The sequence below is a fragment of the Trachurus trachurus genome, assembly GCF_905171665.1.
Source record: "Trachurus trachurus genome assembly, contig: scaffold_111_arrow_ctg1, whole genome shotgun sequence".
Classification (NCBI taxonomy): Eukaryota; Metazoa; Chordata; class Actinopteri; order Carangiformes; family Carangidae; genus Trachurus; species Trachurus trachurus.
Genome location: NW_028155244.1, coordinates 77,589 through 94,626, shown reverse-complemented (window position 1 = coordinate 94,626; position 17,038 = coordinate 77,589). Strand labels below are relative to the sequence as shown.

Sequence of the window (17,038 nt, the reverse complement as noted above, 5' to 3'; positions counted from 1 at the left end):
TATAGGCTCCTACAGTGTTTGTGTGCAGATAAATGTTAAAAGTGCTAAAGACTAAAAATCATAGAGAGAATCTGCAATATCGTAGAATCACAATTTAAATCGAATCACCATCCAAAAAATCGTAGAAGAATCGAATCGGGAGAAAAGCGAATCGTCCCGGCCCTACAGGTAACAGTTGTACAGTTTCTCTTTAATGCATTTTAACATTTAAATGCATTTTAACGTTTAAATGCATTTTAGCATTTAAACGCATTTTAACATTTATGCATCATAGCATTTAAACGCATTTTAACATTTAAATGCATTTTAGCATTTAAACGCATTTTTACATTTAAATGCATTTTAGCATTTAAATGCATTTTAACATATGTGTTACGGTTGGCGGCGTTCCTGTTGTGTGAGAAAGATCCAAGTTCCGACTTGTCTTGTTGTGTGTGTGTGTGTGTGTGTGTGTGTGTGTGTGTGTGTGTGTCTCACCATGTTGTTGACATTCTTGAGGATGGCGGTGAGGCCGCTGATGACCAGGGAGAACTTGTACTTGGAGATGTTGATCAGACACTCCTTGTTGTGCTCGGTGCTGACTTTGGTGTGTGTGTTCTGGTGTCCCACCTTGATGGGCAGCTGGACCGGGAAGAGAAGGGGGGGGGGGGGGGGGGGGGGGGGGGGGGGGGGGGGCCGGGAAGAGAAGGGGGGGGGGGGGGGGGGGGGGGGGGGGGGGGGGGGGCCGGGAAGAGAAGGAAGAGAGGGGGGGCGGGAGCGATGGGAGCGGGAAGAGGAGACGAGGATGGAGAGGTGAATCAACGGCAGCCATGTTGGATCATCCCGTGTGTTACTATCAACAAGTTTCCGGACGTCTATGCAGGGTCAAAACCGGAAGGAGCCGGTTTGGTGGTTTGGTGGAATTGTTACGATTACGTTTCCATGGTTTTCAGTCGTTGTCATAGTTACGGTAGCTAAACGCATGGATCTACAGTATTAACGCTGGCTTTTAACACGGATGTCAGTCTGTGTGATATCCACTGTTATACAACAAGTAGTTCCGACTACTGACCGCATCACCGTCGTGCTCAAATGACGTTAAAGCACACCCTCGAGGGTAATGTTGCTTAATTAAAAGCTGCTGTGATGATCCGTGCGTTTCATAGATTTACATTGAAATAAAAAAAAAAATCCATGCATTTACTACCGAAACCATGGAAACGTTAACATAAAATTCCACCGGAAGAGCGAAACCAGCGAAACCGGCTTACATTGTGAACATTCGGAAAAAGGTGGATAACTGTAACTGTAGCTGTGCTGCATTTACCAAACACTGCAGATTCACATTGTAAACAAACATTAATGTAGCAGAGTGTCTCCAGTATTCCTAGTGTCTCCACTGTCTCCAGTATTCCTGTCCCCCCCCCAACAGATCCACTGTCCCCCCAAACAGATCACCTGCCCCCCCCCAAACAGATCACCTGTCCCCCCCAAACAGATCACCTGTCCCCCCCCAACAGATCCACTGTCCCCCCAAACAGATCACCTGCCCCCCCCCAAACAGATCACCTGTCCCCCCCAAACAGATCACCTGTCCCCCCCCAACAGATCCACTGTCCCCCCCAACAGATCACCTGCCCCCCCCCAAACAGATCACCTGTCCCCCCCAACAGATCACCTGTCCCCCCCCAACAGATCCACTGCCCCCCCCCCAAACAGATCACCTGCCCCCCCCCAACAGATCACCTGCCCCCCCCAAACAGATCACCTGCCCCCCCCCAACAGATCCACTGTCCCCCCAACAGATCACCTGCCCCCCCCCCCCCCCCCCCCATCAGATCCACTGTCCCCCCCCCCCAACAGATCACCTGTCCCCACCCCAACAGATCCTCTACCCCCCCCCCCCCCCCCCCCCCCCCCCCCCCCCCCCCCCCCCCCTCAGTCTCATCTTATTTGTTTACATTACCTTCAGGCCTGTTAGCTGTTAGCTCTGTTAGCTTTAGCCTGCTAGCTGCTGTGAACCAGAGAACCAGAGAACCAGACCCCCCCGGACCGGCTCTAGACTGGACCCGGGTCTGAGGCGCTGCGGCCGGCTACAGCAGCGGTCCCTCTGCCCCCCCTCCCTACCCCCGGGATAGAGGCAGAGCAGCGGGCAGAGAGCCGCTGTAGAGCCGCTATAGAGCCGCTATAGAGCCGCTGGAGAGCCGCTGTTCCAGAGCTCTCCAGAGCTCTCCAGCGGCTCTACAGCGGCTGCTGGTCCGGATTGTGGACCGGCCCTGGGCCTCCGGACCCCCCACCCACCCCAGCCCCAGACAGAACTAGAACCAGCCCCCAGCCCCTCTTCTCTTACCTGCTCATCGAATCTGGTGATCACGGCCTGGACCCACTCCACGGGCTTGTGCGCCGCCATGTCCGGGCGGAGGACGCCGCAGCGGCAGCGGGGCTGATCCACGGAGCGACGCCGGAAACGACGCGCTTATTCCCGCATGAAACTGCGCCGTGAGCCGATGCGGAGGAACCAGCGCCGAGTGTTTTTCCCTTTCTGTAGGATTCACCATGCCACCGCCATGACACACCACCGGAAGTCTTCTTCCCTCAGACCGAGGGAGGTGTCGGTGAAGCTGGACACCACGCAGCAGCACTTCCGGTCCAGACCGTCAAAATAAAAGCCCTCCGACCGGAACCTCTCTCTCTTTTTACTCTCTTTTTATTCTTTCTTTTTAATCTAGATTTGTTTTATATTGACTACTATAATAATAATAATCTTTATTATGGACTCGAAAAAGTGGTCCACTCTCATACACATACACACTTAACATACAAGACAAAACAAAGTAGACACACAGCCAAACAAATAATATAAAATACAGTAATTTGTCAAAGAAACAGTGCAAACTATTGTGCCAGTGCTTACGAAGCCTGGATGTAGTGTAGTGTTTGTGATTAACTGTGTTGTGCAGCACTTTGGTCAACTGAGGTTGTTTTAAATGAGCTTTATAAATAAATAGTGACTTGCCTTCACATCTGGAACATCTGTCCGGCTCGGGTTATTGATGGAATTATGACTTTTTAATGTCATATTGTGTAATGTGTGTGTGTGTGTGTGTGTGTGTGTGTGTGTGTGTGTGTGTGTGTGTGTGTGTGTGTGTGTGTGTGTGTGTGTGTGTGTGTGTGTGTGTCGTAGTTGTGCTAGGCTGCACTTGTCAAGTTTGTCCTAAATCCCCACACACGCTTGGCCACTTAATACATGCTGCACACTATAATAATAATAATAATATTTATTTTATTTATTAGCGCTTTTTCAAATGCTCAAAGACACTTTACAGTTTAAAAATCATAAAATACAGCAATTAAAATTGTAATTACTTTTGATTGTAATCACTATACACAAATATACGTTCCACCGGCAAAACGTCACCAAAGTGTGTGCGCAGGGCCGTTGTCTAGGGGAGAAAGGTGGTGATAACTCTAGGGGCCCAGCGCCCAGTGGGGCCCATAAAAAACCCCAGTAGTCTAATCTTTGTATGACTGATTTATTCTGCGTAAGACCCTGACTAATACTCATAGTACACTGTAAAAACTCTACATCCTTCTAAGAATATTTGTCTTATTTCTTGTCCAAATGTCTCATTTCTAGTCAAAACTAATCTCTTTTCACTTAAAATAAGACTCATCACCTTAAAAATTAACTTGTTTTTAGATCATTTTCACTTAAATTCACAATAAATAGAAAAATCTGCCAGTGAAAGTACGTTTTTTGTGCTTGTAATAAGAAAAACTTGCTCCACTATCAGATTTTTCTACTTATTTCAAGTGAAAATCTGCTTGAAAGAAGTAAAAAGTGTCTAAAAACAAGCTGCTTTTTATGTGATGAGTCTTATTTTAAGTAGAATGAGATTTGTTTTGACTAGAAATGACATTTTGACTAGAAATAAGACAAATATTCTTGCTAAGATACTTGAGTTTTTGCATCAAAACAAAGAAGGCTAAATAAAAAACGACAATACATACGTAGTCTAAGAAAAAAAAAAGGAAAAGTTAGGGGGAGGGGCCCACTTCAGTATTCTTTCAGGGGGCCCAGAACTCCTAGCAACGGCCCTGTGTGTGCGTAACCAAGCGCACTGAGCCAAGTGTGGAGGAACGGGACAGACTCTCTGTTTTATTTTATTTTGAAGTCTGATGTACTTACTTCCGGTCTTCCCGCGGGGCCGGCGCAGTGCGCATGCGCCGCAGCCGGGTCAGGATGTTGCTCATTGTTTTCATGAACAGGTCCGAGTCCGACGGGAAACCGCCGCCGCTGCCGCACCTGGACACACCTGCAGCTGAGCGGCGGCTCTGAGCCAATCACAGAGCAGCTGAGCCGTGACGTGTCTGACGGCCAAGAGGTCAGAGGCTGAAGTCCACAGAGATAAATAAAGATATAAAACACCTACAGACTATCATTCACCTGTAACTAATTAATTATTCATTATAAAGTTATATTATAATTAATACAACACACTGGCAACATGATGATTCACTAATTAATTATTATTTATTATTATTATTATAAAGTGTTAATTTTAATTAATACAACACACTGATCAGTTTAATTGATGAATGAAGACGAAGCAGATTCCAGTTTTGTATAAAAATCATTTATTGAGGTGAAACAGTTTGTTTTAAGGCACGTGGTGTCGCATTGATCGCAGGTTCGATTTCCAATAACTTAACAGGGAAACATTCACATTAGAGAGCAGAGGACAGACGGAGCGCAACATCTGGACGGGTGAGTCCACATCTGGACGGGTGAGTAAACATCTGGACAGGTGAGTCGACATCTGGACGGGTGAGTCCACATCTGGACGGGTGAGTCGACATCTGGACGGGTGAGTAAACATCTGGACAGGTGAGTCCACATCTGGACGGGTGAGTCGACATCTGGACGGGTGAGTCGCCATCTGGACGGGTGAGTCGACATCTGGACGGGTGAGTCGACATCTGGAGGACAGGTGAGTCGACATCTGGACGGGTGAGTCCACATCTGTAGCTGTGGCTCCGCCCACATCTGTAGTTGTAGCTGTGGCTCCGCCCACATCTGTAGCTGTAGCTCCGCCCACATCTGTAGCTGTAGCTCCACCCACATCTGTAGCCGTAGCTCCGCCCACATCTGTAGCCGTAGCTCCGCCCACATCTGTAGTTGTAGCTGTAGCTCCGCCCACATCTGTAGCCGTAGCTCCGCCCACATCTGTAGTTGTAGCTGTAGCTCCGCCCACATCTGTAGCTGTAGCTGTAGCTCCGCCCACATCTGTAGCCGTAGCTCCGCCCACATCTGTAGCTGTAGTTGTAGCTCCGCCCACATCTGTTGCTGTAGCTCCGCCCACATCTGTAGTTGTAGCTGTAGTTGTAGCTACGCCCACATCTGTTGCTGTAGCTCCGCCCACATCTGTAGTTGTAGCTGTAGTTGTAGCTTTAGTTGTAGCTACGCCCACATCTGTAGCTGTAGTTGTAGCTCCGCCCACATCTGTTGCTGTAGCTCCGCCCACATCTGTAGTTGTAGCTGTAGTTGTAGCTCCGCCCACATCTGTTGCTGTAGCTCCGCCCACATCTGTAGTTGTAGCTGTAGTTGTAGCTTTAGTTGTAGCTACGCCCACATCTGTAGCTGTAGTTGTAGCTCCGCCCACATCTGTTGCTGTAGCTCCGCCCACATCTGTAGTTGTAGCTGTAGTTGTAGCTACGCCCACATCTGTAGCTGTAGTTGTAGCTACGCCCACATCTGTAGCTGTAGTTGTAGCTCCGCCCACATCTGTAGCTGTAGCTCCGCCCACATCTGTAGCCGTAGCTCCGCCCACATCTGTAGCTGTAGTTGTAGCTCCGCCCACATCTGTAGCTGTAGCTCCGCCCACATCTGTAGCTGTAGCTCCGACCACATCCGTAGCTGTAGCTCCGCCCACATCTGTAGCCGTAGCTCCGCCCACATCTGTAGCTGTAGTTGTAGCTCCGCCCACATCTGTAGCTGTAGCTCCGACCACATCCGTAGCTGTAGCTCCGCCCACATCTGTAGCCATAGCTCCGCCCACATCTGTAGCTGTAGCTCCGCCCACATCTGTAGCCGTAGCTCCGCCCACATCTGTAGCCGTGGCTCAGCCCACATCTGTAGCCGTAGCTCCGCCCACATCTGTAGCCGTGGCTCCGCCCACATCTGTAGCCGTAGCTCCGCCCACATCTGTAGCCGTAGCTCCGCCCACATCTGTAGCTCCGCCCACATCCGTAGCCGTAGCTCCGCCCACATCTGTAGTTGTAGCTGTAGCTCCGCCCACATCTGTAGCTGTAGTTGTAGCTCCGCCCACATTTGTAGCTGTAGTTGTAGCTCCGCCCACATCTGTAGCTGTAGTTGTAGCTCCGCCCACATCCGTAGCTGTAGCTCCGCCCACATCTGTAGCCATAGCTCCGCCCACATCTGTAGCCGTGGCTCCGCCCACATCTGTAGCCGTAGCTCTGCCCACATCCTTAGCCGTAGCTCCGCCCACATCCGTAGCCGTAGCTCCGCCCACATCTGTAGCTGTAGCTCCGCCCACATCTGTAGTTGTAGCTGTAGCTGTAGCTCCGCCCACAGCCGTAGCTGTAGCTGTAGCTCCGCCCACAGCCGTAGCTGTAGCTCCGCCCACATCTGTAGCAGCTCTCATAGAACGAATCTCCTTGTTGTTTACAACTACTTCCTGGTAGAAAACCAGCATGAGAACAATAGTGACGGACGAGAGTTTCACTATATTTATCTCATTTTTCATGTCACTATATCACCGTTTAGACTAATCTGATGTTTGTAAAGTTTATAAAACCAATGATTGGACAAACATTACTATTTATGTGTGCACATTTTTGTAATTAGTCATGGTTATCATAGATTAGCCGGGCTAACGGTTAGCTACCTGTTTAACTTTAATAACTCAGTGACTCAATAAACGCTCCATGAAAAAATATTTTCTCCAGCGGATATCTGAGTTCCAACATGACTGAGCTAACTGGAGTAGTTTCATGTCGTGTCCCACAACGGGAGGGTTTTAACAGCTGACGTCCTGCTGTTAGCTTAGCTACCGCTGTTAGCTTAGCTACCGTTAGCTGTCCCTGTCAGCTGAACCACTGATGCTTTCTAGACTCTGTGATTCCCCCAAACTGAATAAATACAACACATAGCAACACAAAACACACACACAGAAATAGTAATGTTTCTTCAATCATTTCAGATTTGTCTAAACGGTGATAGGGCGTGAAAAATATGATATATAGCTAAACTCTCGTTCGTTACTATTGATCTCATTCACATTACAGCTGGTTTTCTACCGGGAAGTAGAATGTAAACAACAACGAGATTTGGTCTATTAAGACACGTGGTAACCCTGGTAACCCTGCTGCTGTCATCGCCGGCGGCAACAGAGGCTGAGGGCTGAGGGTTGGGGGGGGGGGGGGGGGGGGGGGTAATCCTTTGGCTCCGTCTGTCCGTCTGTCCATCGTGTCTCTGAGAGGACGGCCGCGGCCGCCGCTACTCGATGGCGCCGGGCCGCGTGGCCACGTAGACGAAGAGCACGATGAGCAGCACCACGGTAACCACGGTGGGCAGCACCACGGTAACCACCTGCTGCCGCGCCTCCGCCATCGTCTGCTTCCGCTCCTTCTTGTCCTTCCACGTCTCCTTCCGCGGCTTCCCCTTCAGCTGCCTCATGGCGGCACGCCGATCGCCGGTTCAAACCCCGGCTGGGACCTGAGGGACACACAGAGACAACGGTTATTACCAGCGGTGACTGGTAACTGCTGTTACCTAGCAACCAGCGGTGTAGTCTGATGTTACTGCTGTTACCTAGCAACCAGTGGTGTAGTCTAATGTGTTGTAGTGGGTAAACTGCTGTTACCTAGCAACCAGCGGTGTAGTCTAATGTGTTGTAGTGGGTAAACTGCTGTTACCTAGCAACCAGCGGTGTAGTCTAATGTGTTGTAGTGGGTAAACTGCTGTTACCTAGCAACCAGTGGTGTAGTCTGAGGTGTTGTGTTACAAACGTTTCTGGTTTGGAGACTCGGATCTGAAAGCCCGTTATCACTGCTGTTTTCACGGTGCAGCGGAGCGGGCGCTGTGCAGCGGGCGCTCTGCAGCGGGGGCTCTGTAGCGGGGGCTGTGCAGCGGGCGCTGTGCAGCGGGCGCTGTGCAGCGGGCGCTCTGCAGCAGGGGCTGTGCAGCGGGCGCTCTGCAGCGGGCGCTGTGCAGCGGGCGCTCTGCAGCGGGCGCTCTGTAGCGGGCGCTGTGCAGCGGGCGCTCTGCAGCGGGCGCTGTGCAGCGGGCGCTCTGCAGCAGGGGCTGTGCAGTGGGCGCTCTGCAGCAGGGGCTGTGCAGCGGGCGCTCTGCAGCGGGCGCTGTGCAGCGGGCGCTGTGCAGCGGGCGCTCTGTAGCGGGCGCTGTGCAGCGGGCGCTCTGCAGTGGGCGCTGTGCAGCGGGCGCTGTGCAGCGGGCGCTGTGCAGCGGGCGCTCTGCAGCAGGGGCTGTGCAGCGGGCGCTGTGCAGCAGGGGCTGTGCAGCGGGCGCTGTGCAGCGGGCGCTGTGCAGCAGGGGCTGTGCAGCGGGCGCTCTGCAGCGGGCGCTGTGCAGCGGGCGCTGTGCAGCGGGCGCTCTGTAGCGGGCGCTGTGCAGCGGGCGCTCTGCAGCGGGCGCTCTGTAGCGGGCGCTGTGCAGCGGGCGCTCTGCAGCAGGGGCTGTGCAGCGGGCGCTGTGCAGCAGGGGCTGTGCAGCAGGGGCTGTGCAGCAGGGGCTGTGCAGCGGGCGCTCTGTAGCGGGCGCTGTGCAGCGGGCGCTCTGCAGCAGGGGCTGTGCAGCGGGCGCTCTGCAGCGGGCGCTCTGTAGCGGGCGCTGTGCAGCGGGCGCTCTGCAGCGGGCGCTCTGCAGCGGGCGCTCTGTAGCGGGCGCTGTGCAGCGGGCGCTCTGTAGCGGGCGCTGTGCAGCGGGCGCTGTGCAGCAGGGGCTGTGCAGCGGGCGCTCTGTAGCGGGCGCTGTGCAGCGGGGGCTGTGACCGATTTTTCTATTTATTGTGAATTTAAAGCAGAAGTGAGTGATATATTTGTGTTAATATAAGTCTTAAATAGTTATATCTTCCGACAGCAATCACTTACATAGAGTGTTTGGACTGAAACACGGGTCTCTCAGTCACTCTGCTCTGCTCTGAGCCGAAGAGAAAACATTTATCGTATCCTACAGTTTTTATCCAATGAGGAGAGAGAACGGCATGCAGGGCTGTGTGTGCAGCCAAGGAACGCCGTGAATGTGGTGACGTAGCGACGAGGACTGTTATGGTGCGTTCAAGGAAACTCGTATTTTTCCGACCGTGAAGTGGTACCAGTTCGATCTGGTACGAGTTCACGGGTCAGAAGTTACGAGTGGCTGTTATAGTGACTTTCACCGGTAAAACAGGTCGGAAAAACACGAGTGTGTTGCCTGGAACGCTACAAAGTCGTAAGTTGTGACTTGAAGCTGTAATTTACGATTTCAAAAGCCTGCCTGGAACGCAGCATTAGCCAAAACGACCGGATCACTCACTTCTGCTTTAAGTGAAAATGATCTAAAAACAAGTTAATTTTTAGGTGATGAGTCTTATTTTAAGTGGAAAGAGATTAGTTTTGACTAGAAATGAGACATTTGGACAAGAAATAAGACAAATATTCTTGGAAAGATGTTGAGTTTTTACAGTGTACTATGAGTATTAGTCAGGGTCTTACGCAGAATAAATCAGTCATACAAAGATTAGACTACTGGGGTTTTTTATGGGCCCCACTGGGCGCTGGGCCCCTAGAGTTATCACCACCTTTCTCCCCTAGACAACGGCCCTGCTTATAAGTAGCTTTCTAGCTCCTTTTTAGTAATTATTAAACACGTATTAACAGCTCATTCTACCTCTATTACACCATATTAACTCTTAACTGCGGCTTATTCATTGTAAATTAATGCTTTGTTGTTTCTGAATAATGATGTGAACAACCAGTGGGTTATTGGGGCAGTAGCACAAGAACAGTGTAATTCTTCCTTTATCACTCTGAATTAGTAGAATTAGCATTAATGTTTCTTTGCATTATTATTATTCAAGGTCTGAAAAGATTTAGACTAGTTTAGTCATTTTCAGCCAATAAAAGCTCGAAATGACAAGACACACACACACACACACACACACACACACACACACACACACACACACACACACACACACACACACACACACACACCTCTTCTGGTGCAGGAATCGAACCTGTTGATCGTGACAACGACGTGTGAATCTGAACTGGTTCAACAAACTGAACTGATCGAACCGGCAGCAGGATTACTCTAGTTACTCTACACGTTACTCTGCGGCTACACGTTACTCTGTGGCTCTACACGTTACTTTGTGGCTCTACTACACGTTACTGCAGCTGCCAGTCAGACAGTCCACGCTGCCGACAGGTCACTGGACCCGGGTTAGGGAGTCTAGGCTAAAGGACCGGCTCAGTCCAGGTCCAGGTCCAGGTCCTGGTCCAGGTCCAGGTCCTGGTCCAGGTCCTGGTCCTGGTCCTGGTCCAGTCCGGGCTGCGGAGCCTCGTGGCGGGTCAGGTCTCAGGTCTGAACCTTATTGGGACGGGGGAGGAAGTTGGTGAAGTGGCTGCGGGGATCGGGTGTCGTCAGCTCGGACTAAACTTTGAGCAGAGTTCGGTCCAGAGCTCCAGAGAGCTCCAGAGCTCCGGTTCTCCTCAGCGGACTGTTACCTGACAGCTGGCCGCTCAGGGCGCTCGATCCTCGGCCGCTGCTCCGCGTCTCGTCCCGCTGCTCCGCCGGTCGCTGCTCCGCTGCTCCGCTGCTCCCACAGCGACGTGGCAGGAAAGCTGCTGCCGCTAAACACACTTCCGGCGGCTGCTGCCCCTACAAAATAAAACGGGAAATTCACTTCCGGCTGCCCCTCCAAAATAAAATGGCAAATTAACTTCCGGCTGCTGCTGCCCCTCCAAAATAAAACGACAAATTCACTTCCGGCTGCCCCTCCAAAATAAAATGGCAAATTCACTTCCGGCTGACCCTCCAAAATAAACCGGCTGACCCTCCAAAATAAAATCCCTCTATGGTAGCTACGCATTATGATGCCAGTGGGGGGGGGGTGTTTGGAGTGTTTTTACGTCTCAAAATAGACTAAATAAACATAATCTAAAGACATTTTTGAAAATTATTTATTTATTATAATTGAACCTATTGTATATTTGTTTTTATTTATTTTATTTTATTTGTATTATTATTTTATTATTCCTATATATAGCCTACATGTATTATTGTAGTTTTATTGTTCACTCTCATGTATCTACGTTTATAGGTTTATATGAATACATGGCTTATGATTTATTGTTGTATTATTGACTTGTACCTTTCTACGTTTTTCAGTAAAAAATTTAATAAAAAGTTGATCACAAAAAAAAAAAGATTTATTTTTGGAAGTTTTGGGGATTTGTACTATTACGGTTCATCATCTACTGTATTAGAAACACCAGTCTCTGTAGACTTTCACCTTCACTGGCCTCATCCTCATCCTCATCATCATCATTATAGCCTGATGTTTACTTTACTGAACCCAAAATCTAATTTATTAAGGATAAAAAACAAAATGATGATGAATTATATGTTTCTGAACATTATATTTACACCTAACACACACTACCATAGTCTCATAATGCAATATTGATTCCATAATGGTCCACTGTCGCCTCAAGGCAACACTGCAATTTTCTATAATGGTACGTTGTTGCTTTTTAACAAGTTTCCATAAGTAAATAAATTGCATGGAACTATTAAAAATTAAACTTTACTAATCTATTAGTGTAAATATATATCCGACAGCAATCACTTACATAGAGTGTTTGGTCTGAAACACGGGTCTGTCAGTCACTCTGCTCTGCTCTGAGCCGAGGAGAAAACATTTATCGTATCCTACAGTTTTTATCCAATGAGGAGAGAGAACGGTGCAGGGCTGTGTGTGCAGCCAAGGAACGCCGTGAATGTGGTGACGTAGCGACGAGGACTGTTATGGTGCGTTCAAGGAAACTCGTATTTTTCCGACCTGTGACGTCGTACCAGTTCGATCTGGTACATAGACTGTACAAAAAGACGTACTGGTACGATTTCACGGGTCGGAAGTTACGAGTGGCCGTTATAGTGACTTTCACCGGTAAAACAGGTCGGAGAAACACGAGTGGGTTGCCTGGAACGCTACAAAGTCGTAAGTTGTGACTTGAAGCTGTAATTTATGATTTCAAAAGCCTGCCTGGAACGCAGCATTAGCGAAAACGACCGGACCACTCACTTCTGCTTTAATTTACATGATGAACCAGTGTTCAATAATATCACTTATTGTCCATCTATCTATCTATCTATCTATCTATCTATCTATCTATCTATCTATCTATCTATCTATCTATCTATCTATCTATCTATGGCTTCAGCTATGGCTTTCAGCATTCCCACGCATTTTCCTTATGGAAATGCTCTTTCTAGTAATTTTCACATCTTCCGGTGTTTTTTGCAGTCTGACTAGTCCTGTATAAACTTTCTGCTACTTCAACAGTTAAAACATCAGATTGTGCAGCTTCTTCTGGACATTCATTGTTTTAAACCAACACTAAGGAACTTTTCAACCTTCATATAATATTTTCATAACTTCTGTGATGGTACATCGACTTACAACAGGTTGAATGACACCTCTGTCATGGCCTGAGGGGGTCTGTATCATTATGGTCTGTATCACCTTCACTGGCACTAAGCAGCTTTGAGGAGCATGGTAGGAACCCTGCTCTCACTTAAGTTTCACTTTCACTTTAGCGAGTCACGACGAGGAGGGAGCAGCAATGATTGTGTATGTGTGTTTACTGAGAAATGATCCGCTGGAAACAGAAACTTAGTTTGGACGTCTTCTGGTAACTTCCATGCACCGTGAGATCAGAATATTTACGGCTCAGCTGCCATTGTTTTCTCTATTCATATTTGTCTGTTTATACTAACATGGAAAAGAAAAAATTGATCATAAAAAAAAAAGAATATTTACGGCGTTACGCGCTAGTGCTCATGGGAAATGGAGTCTTCCTTCAGGCAAAACACTACCGCTTTGGGCCACTGGCGCCGCCACACTCAACCAAAACTGAAAGTTCTTTAGTACTGCTTTAATACTCTTTATACTTTTTTTTTTTTTTTCAAATATTAAACTTTTTCAGATTTTTTTGTCCCATAGGAAATGCATTGGAACGGTCCTCTGTCTCTTTGACAGTTTCTTAACTTTCTCGAAAGAAAAACTGGTCACTCAATACATCTACATGAAAAGGACATTTTTCTTTATTTTGACAATAACCAAATGGATGTTGATTTAACTTTTTTTGTACAACTTGTTTCATTTTTAGGAAAATTTCACATACACAAAAGAAAATGGACTGACGGAAAACCAAACGTTGCACTTTTTTTGAAAGAGCTTTTTCAGTATGGCACCGACACCAAAGGACTTGAAACACCAAAAGTGTTAAAAACCAATTTTATTTTGGATAAGTATTTATTTATTTAATATGATCTTCTTTAAAGCAATACTTACCTTTCTGGAACTTTTGCACATTTCTTTGTCTAAGTTAAAATGCTATTAATAATCTGATGATACATTAAAATGTAAGAGAAACCCAACAGGGTTAAAAACTCATAAATTTTTTCATTCTCATATAATTCTGAGAAAAGTCTGACCAATAATATTATTCGGTCCGATTAATAAGATTTGACGAGCGACCGAACCTACTTAATATGTAATCACTTTGTGCACCCCTCTCCTCCTCTCCCCCCTCCCGACCAGGAAGAACGCTTATTGACAGAGCAGTAGCAGGACACACAGAGCAGAGGAGACTAGAGTCACAACACACTAGAAAGAAGGTTTTTGTTAATAAATAGTTTTTTAAAAGACCAATAACTGCAGCCGCAGCTGGTCGTGGAGTTTCATGTCTGATGTTGTAACGTTGATAGTGAGCAGCCCCGAGTGATACGTAAACACAGGAAGTCACATGTGTCTATAAAGCATCCAGTGCTAACGGCTAGTAGCTATATAGGCTACTGTTAGCTCTGTGCTAACGGCTAGGCTACTGTTAGCTCTGTGCTAACGGCTAGGCTACTGTTAGCTCTGTGCTAACGGCTAGGCTGCTGTTAGCTCTGTGCTAACGGCTAGGCTACTGTTAGCTCAGTGCTAACGGCTAGGCTACTGTTAGCTCTGTGCTAACGGCTAGGCTGCTGTTAGCTCTGTGCTAACGGCTAGGCTACTGTTAGCTCTGTGCTAACGGCTAGGCTACTGTTAGCTCTGTGCTAATGGCTAGGCTACTGTTAGCTCTGTGAGTTCTCAACGGTCCGGACCCGGTTGAACTCCGGACCGGCGCGGCTCGACTCGGCTCGGTCTGGATTTATTTTGGCCCTGAACCAGCGCATCAGGTGGCGCTGGTCCGGCCGCCAGCCCGGCTCGTTGAGAACTGTAATCTGTAACAATCACTTCCCCTGCGTCTCCAGTAGCAGTAGGCTAACAACAGTTTATTATAAAACTCATCAGTCATCATCACTGAGTCCGTTTATACGGTTTAAAACTCCGGTGTTGTGTTTGTTTGTGTTGTTCCCGTTTCACTCGCGTTCCTGTTCTGTTTTAGCCTGGTTGGCACGACTTTCCAATGTTGATACTCAGCATTGGGTCTGGCCAAGACGTTAAGAGAATCCATTTCTCAAAGCGCATCCTTCAAACCTGGTTTACCCGCCCCCCTCAAATGCCTCAGTCTGCTATTGGTCGAAGCCAGAATAGGCGGTGTCGAAGCTTAAACCAATCACACCGCTCTTGTCCGCTGCTCCATGCTGCTGTTTACAATGAGGTTCCGGTCGCTGCTCTACTGCAACACGCCTCTACCCAGAGCCGTTGGAGAGGCTCGACGTTGATTGGCTCTCGAAAAAGAGGGTGGAGTTCCCGAAAATTCGGGAGACAGAAATCCAGTTAATAGCACGGTTGGCCAGACTAGAAGTCAGCAGCGCTTTTGCGAGGCGTGACGTCACTAGTGTGGGCGCGACCAGGCTAGTTCTGTTTACCGTTGCCATGCCAACGCATGCAGCAGGGAGGGAGGGGGCTCGTGGAGGTGCAGCAGGAGGAGGGAGAGGTGGGTGGGACTTGTGAGGGAGGTGGAGCTGTTGATTTTCAAATGTTTGTGCTGTGCTGAGTGAAATGCCAGATCGGTAAGTATTGCTTTAATTCAATGTTTTTTATATATATATATATATATATATATATATATATATATATATATATATATATATATATATATATTTATTTATTTTCTATTTTTATATACATGGTAAGCATAAACTCTTTGTATATATATATATATTTATTTTTTTTCCCCTGGCACAACAGTATTGTTCTGTACATAAGTGTTAATAAAGTAAAAAAAAAACTAAAAAAAACTTGATTGCAGAAAAGCCAGGTGAAAAAAAAAAAAAGTTTCTTCTGCTGGTGAGTGGCAGGTAAAGTCCAGACAGCCAATCACAACATGTCTTGCTGAAATGTCAAAATGGTGGAAAGTTAGGTAATTGCTACAGGTGGGCGTGGCCTCTTCTGTGACGTCACCAGCAGGTGGCGCTCTCCTCCGTCGTCGCAGCTGGAGTCTGATGGAGGAGATCAACCTGTTTAAATTCATTTTGAAGAAAAATGTATGTTAGATGGTATTGATTTAAAGCAGAACTATGCAAGATGGCCGGAAATAGCTCGCTCCTTCGCTGGTTTCTCTTTTTCCCCTCCCCGGAGCTCCCCCACAGTCCTGGGAGGCACATGTCACTGTCGTAGAAAAACAAAAAACCTCCGCCACCTCCTCCAACCCCCCCCTCCTCTACCCCCTACACGTGCTTGTGTTTACATTGGAAGCTGCTGAAGGCAGAGAGCGGTGTTTGCTAAGCCCTGCTAACACGGAGCTAACGCTAACACGGAGCTAACGCTAACACGGAGCTAACGCTAACACGGAGCTAACGCTAACACGGAGCTAACGCTAACACGGAGCTAATGCTAACACGGAGCTAACGCTAACACGGAGCTAACGCTAACACGGCGCTAACGCTAATACGGCCACACACAGACACTGACACAGACATATACACACAGGAATAAAGGTTCCAAAACGCGAAGGTGTGTGTGTGTGTGTCATGATGTATTACATTATCTTATAAAAGATCCATGGTGTGTGTGTGTGTGTCCGTGTTAGCATTAGCTCCCCGTTAGCCACAAGCTGAACTTCATCAGTAGGCTACAAACATTTCATGTTTCCATGGTTTCCTCCGACTTTCCGAACTCAAACCAATCACGATTCATGACATGCATGACGTCATCTGCGTTCTTATCTCGTACTGTTTCTCGCGATACTTCTATCCATTGATGAGATTTGTGACACCGAGACGGACGACTGATCTTAGTGCGGTTTTCAGCCGGTGGGCGGGGGGGGGGGGGGGGGGGGGGGGGGGGGGGGCATTGGCCTAGACCTCATTCACCTCATAATAGGTCACTCTACCATCACAGTGACTCTGAGCCACAATAATTACAGCCCAAATCCTGCAGAGTTCTGCTTTAACAGATAAAAAATGCACCAATAGACATTTGAGGAAACTTTCCCCAGAAATGAATACCCCCCCCATCAGCAGCTAAACTGTTGTGGAACTCAACATTGTGGACATGGATATAAACTGGAACTCAGTGTTGGACTTTATGTAACAAATACTATGTCATGAACAAAATAAAGGAAGTTTCTTTTTCAATTATACACTCAATTTCCCCGGTCAATCAGGCCATCTGTAAATGTAAAACTAATATCCACTGTACTTTCTGTGAACAGGAGGAGGAAAATATTTGTCATCTTTTTTTTGAATGTCGTTATACTCATTTGTTTTGGATGGAACTAGAAAACATGTTTAAATGTTTGACAGGCATCAAGATTAAACAAACAAACAAAAACAAAAAGATATAATTCTCACTTATGATGAAAAGAAACTAAA

The 17,038-nt window shown here is 47.7% G+C and overlaps 2 protein-coding genes across 5 annotated transcripts in view; both read right to left on the bottom strand.

The window, feature by feature from the left end:
• The window catches only part of LOC311007942 (neurofibromin), a 128,101-nt gene extending 125,560 nt beyond the window's left edge, over positions 1-2,541 (bottom strand). For 3 of the 4 annotated variants that reach the window (XM_084001360.1, XM_084001359.1, XM_084001361.1), the window contains exons 1-2: positions 2,330-2,541; positions 478-621 (exon numbers count right to left, since the gene is read on the bottom strand). In XM_084001360.1, the coding sequence (XP_083857486.1) occupies positions 478-621; positions 2,330-2,389 (204 nt within the window). In that variant the 5' untranslated portion in view covers positions 2,390-2,541. The remainder of the gene's footprint in view (positions 1-477; positions 622-2,329) is intronic. The other variant, XM_084001362.1, reaches the window with a different exon arrangement.
• Positions 2,542-6,498: 3,957 nt separating this feature from the next.
• smco4 (single-pass membrane protein with coiled-coil domains 4) lies at positions 6,499-10,821 on the bottom strand. The gene is made up of 2 exons (XM_084001357.1): positions 10,732-10,821; positions 6,499-7,717 (listed from the first exon to the last, which is right to left on the bottom strand). The coding sequence occupies exon 2, from the start codon at positions 7,676-7,678 to the stop codon at positions 7,499-7,501; it is 180 nt and encodes a 59-aa protein (XP_083857483.1). The 5' UTR covers positions 7,679-7,717; positions 10,732-10,821; the 3' UTR covers positions 6,499-7,498.
• Positions 10,822-17,038: the final 6,217 nt, after the last annotated feature.

Bases quoted from the DNA above. Each gene is read 5' to 3' on its own strand.
- smco4 (XM_084001357.1), bottom strand. From the start codon at position 7,678: ATGAGGCAGCTGAAGGGGAAGCCGCGGAAGGAGACGTGGAAGGACAAG.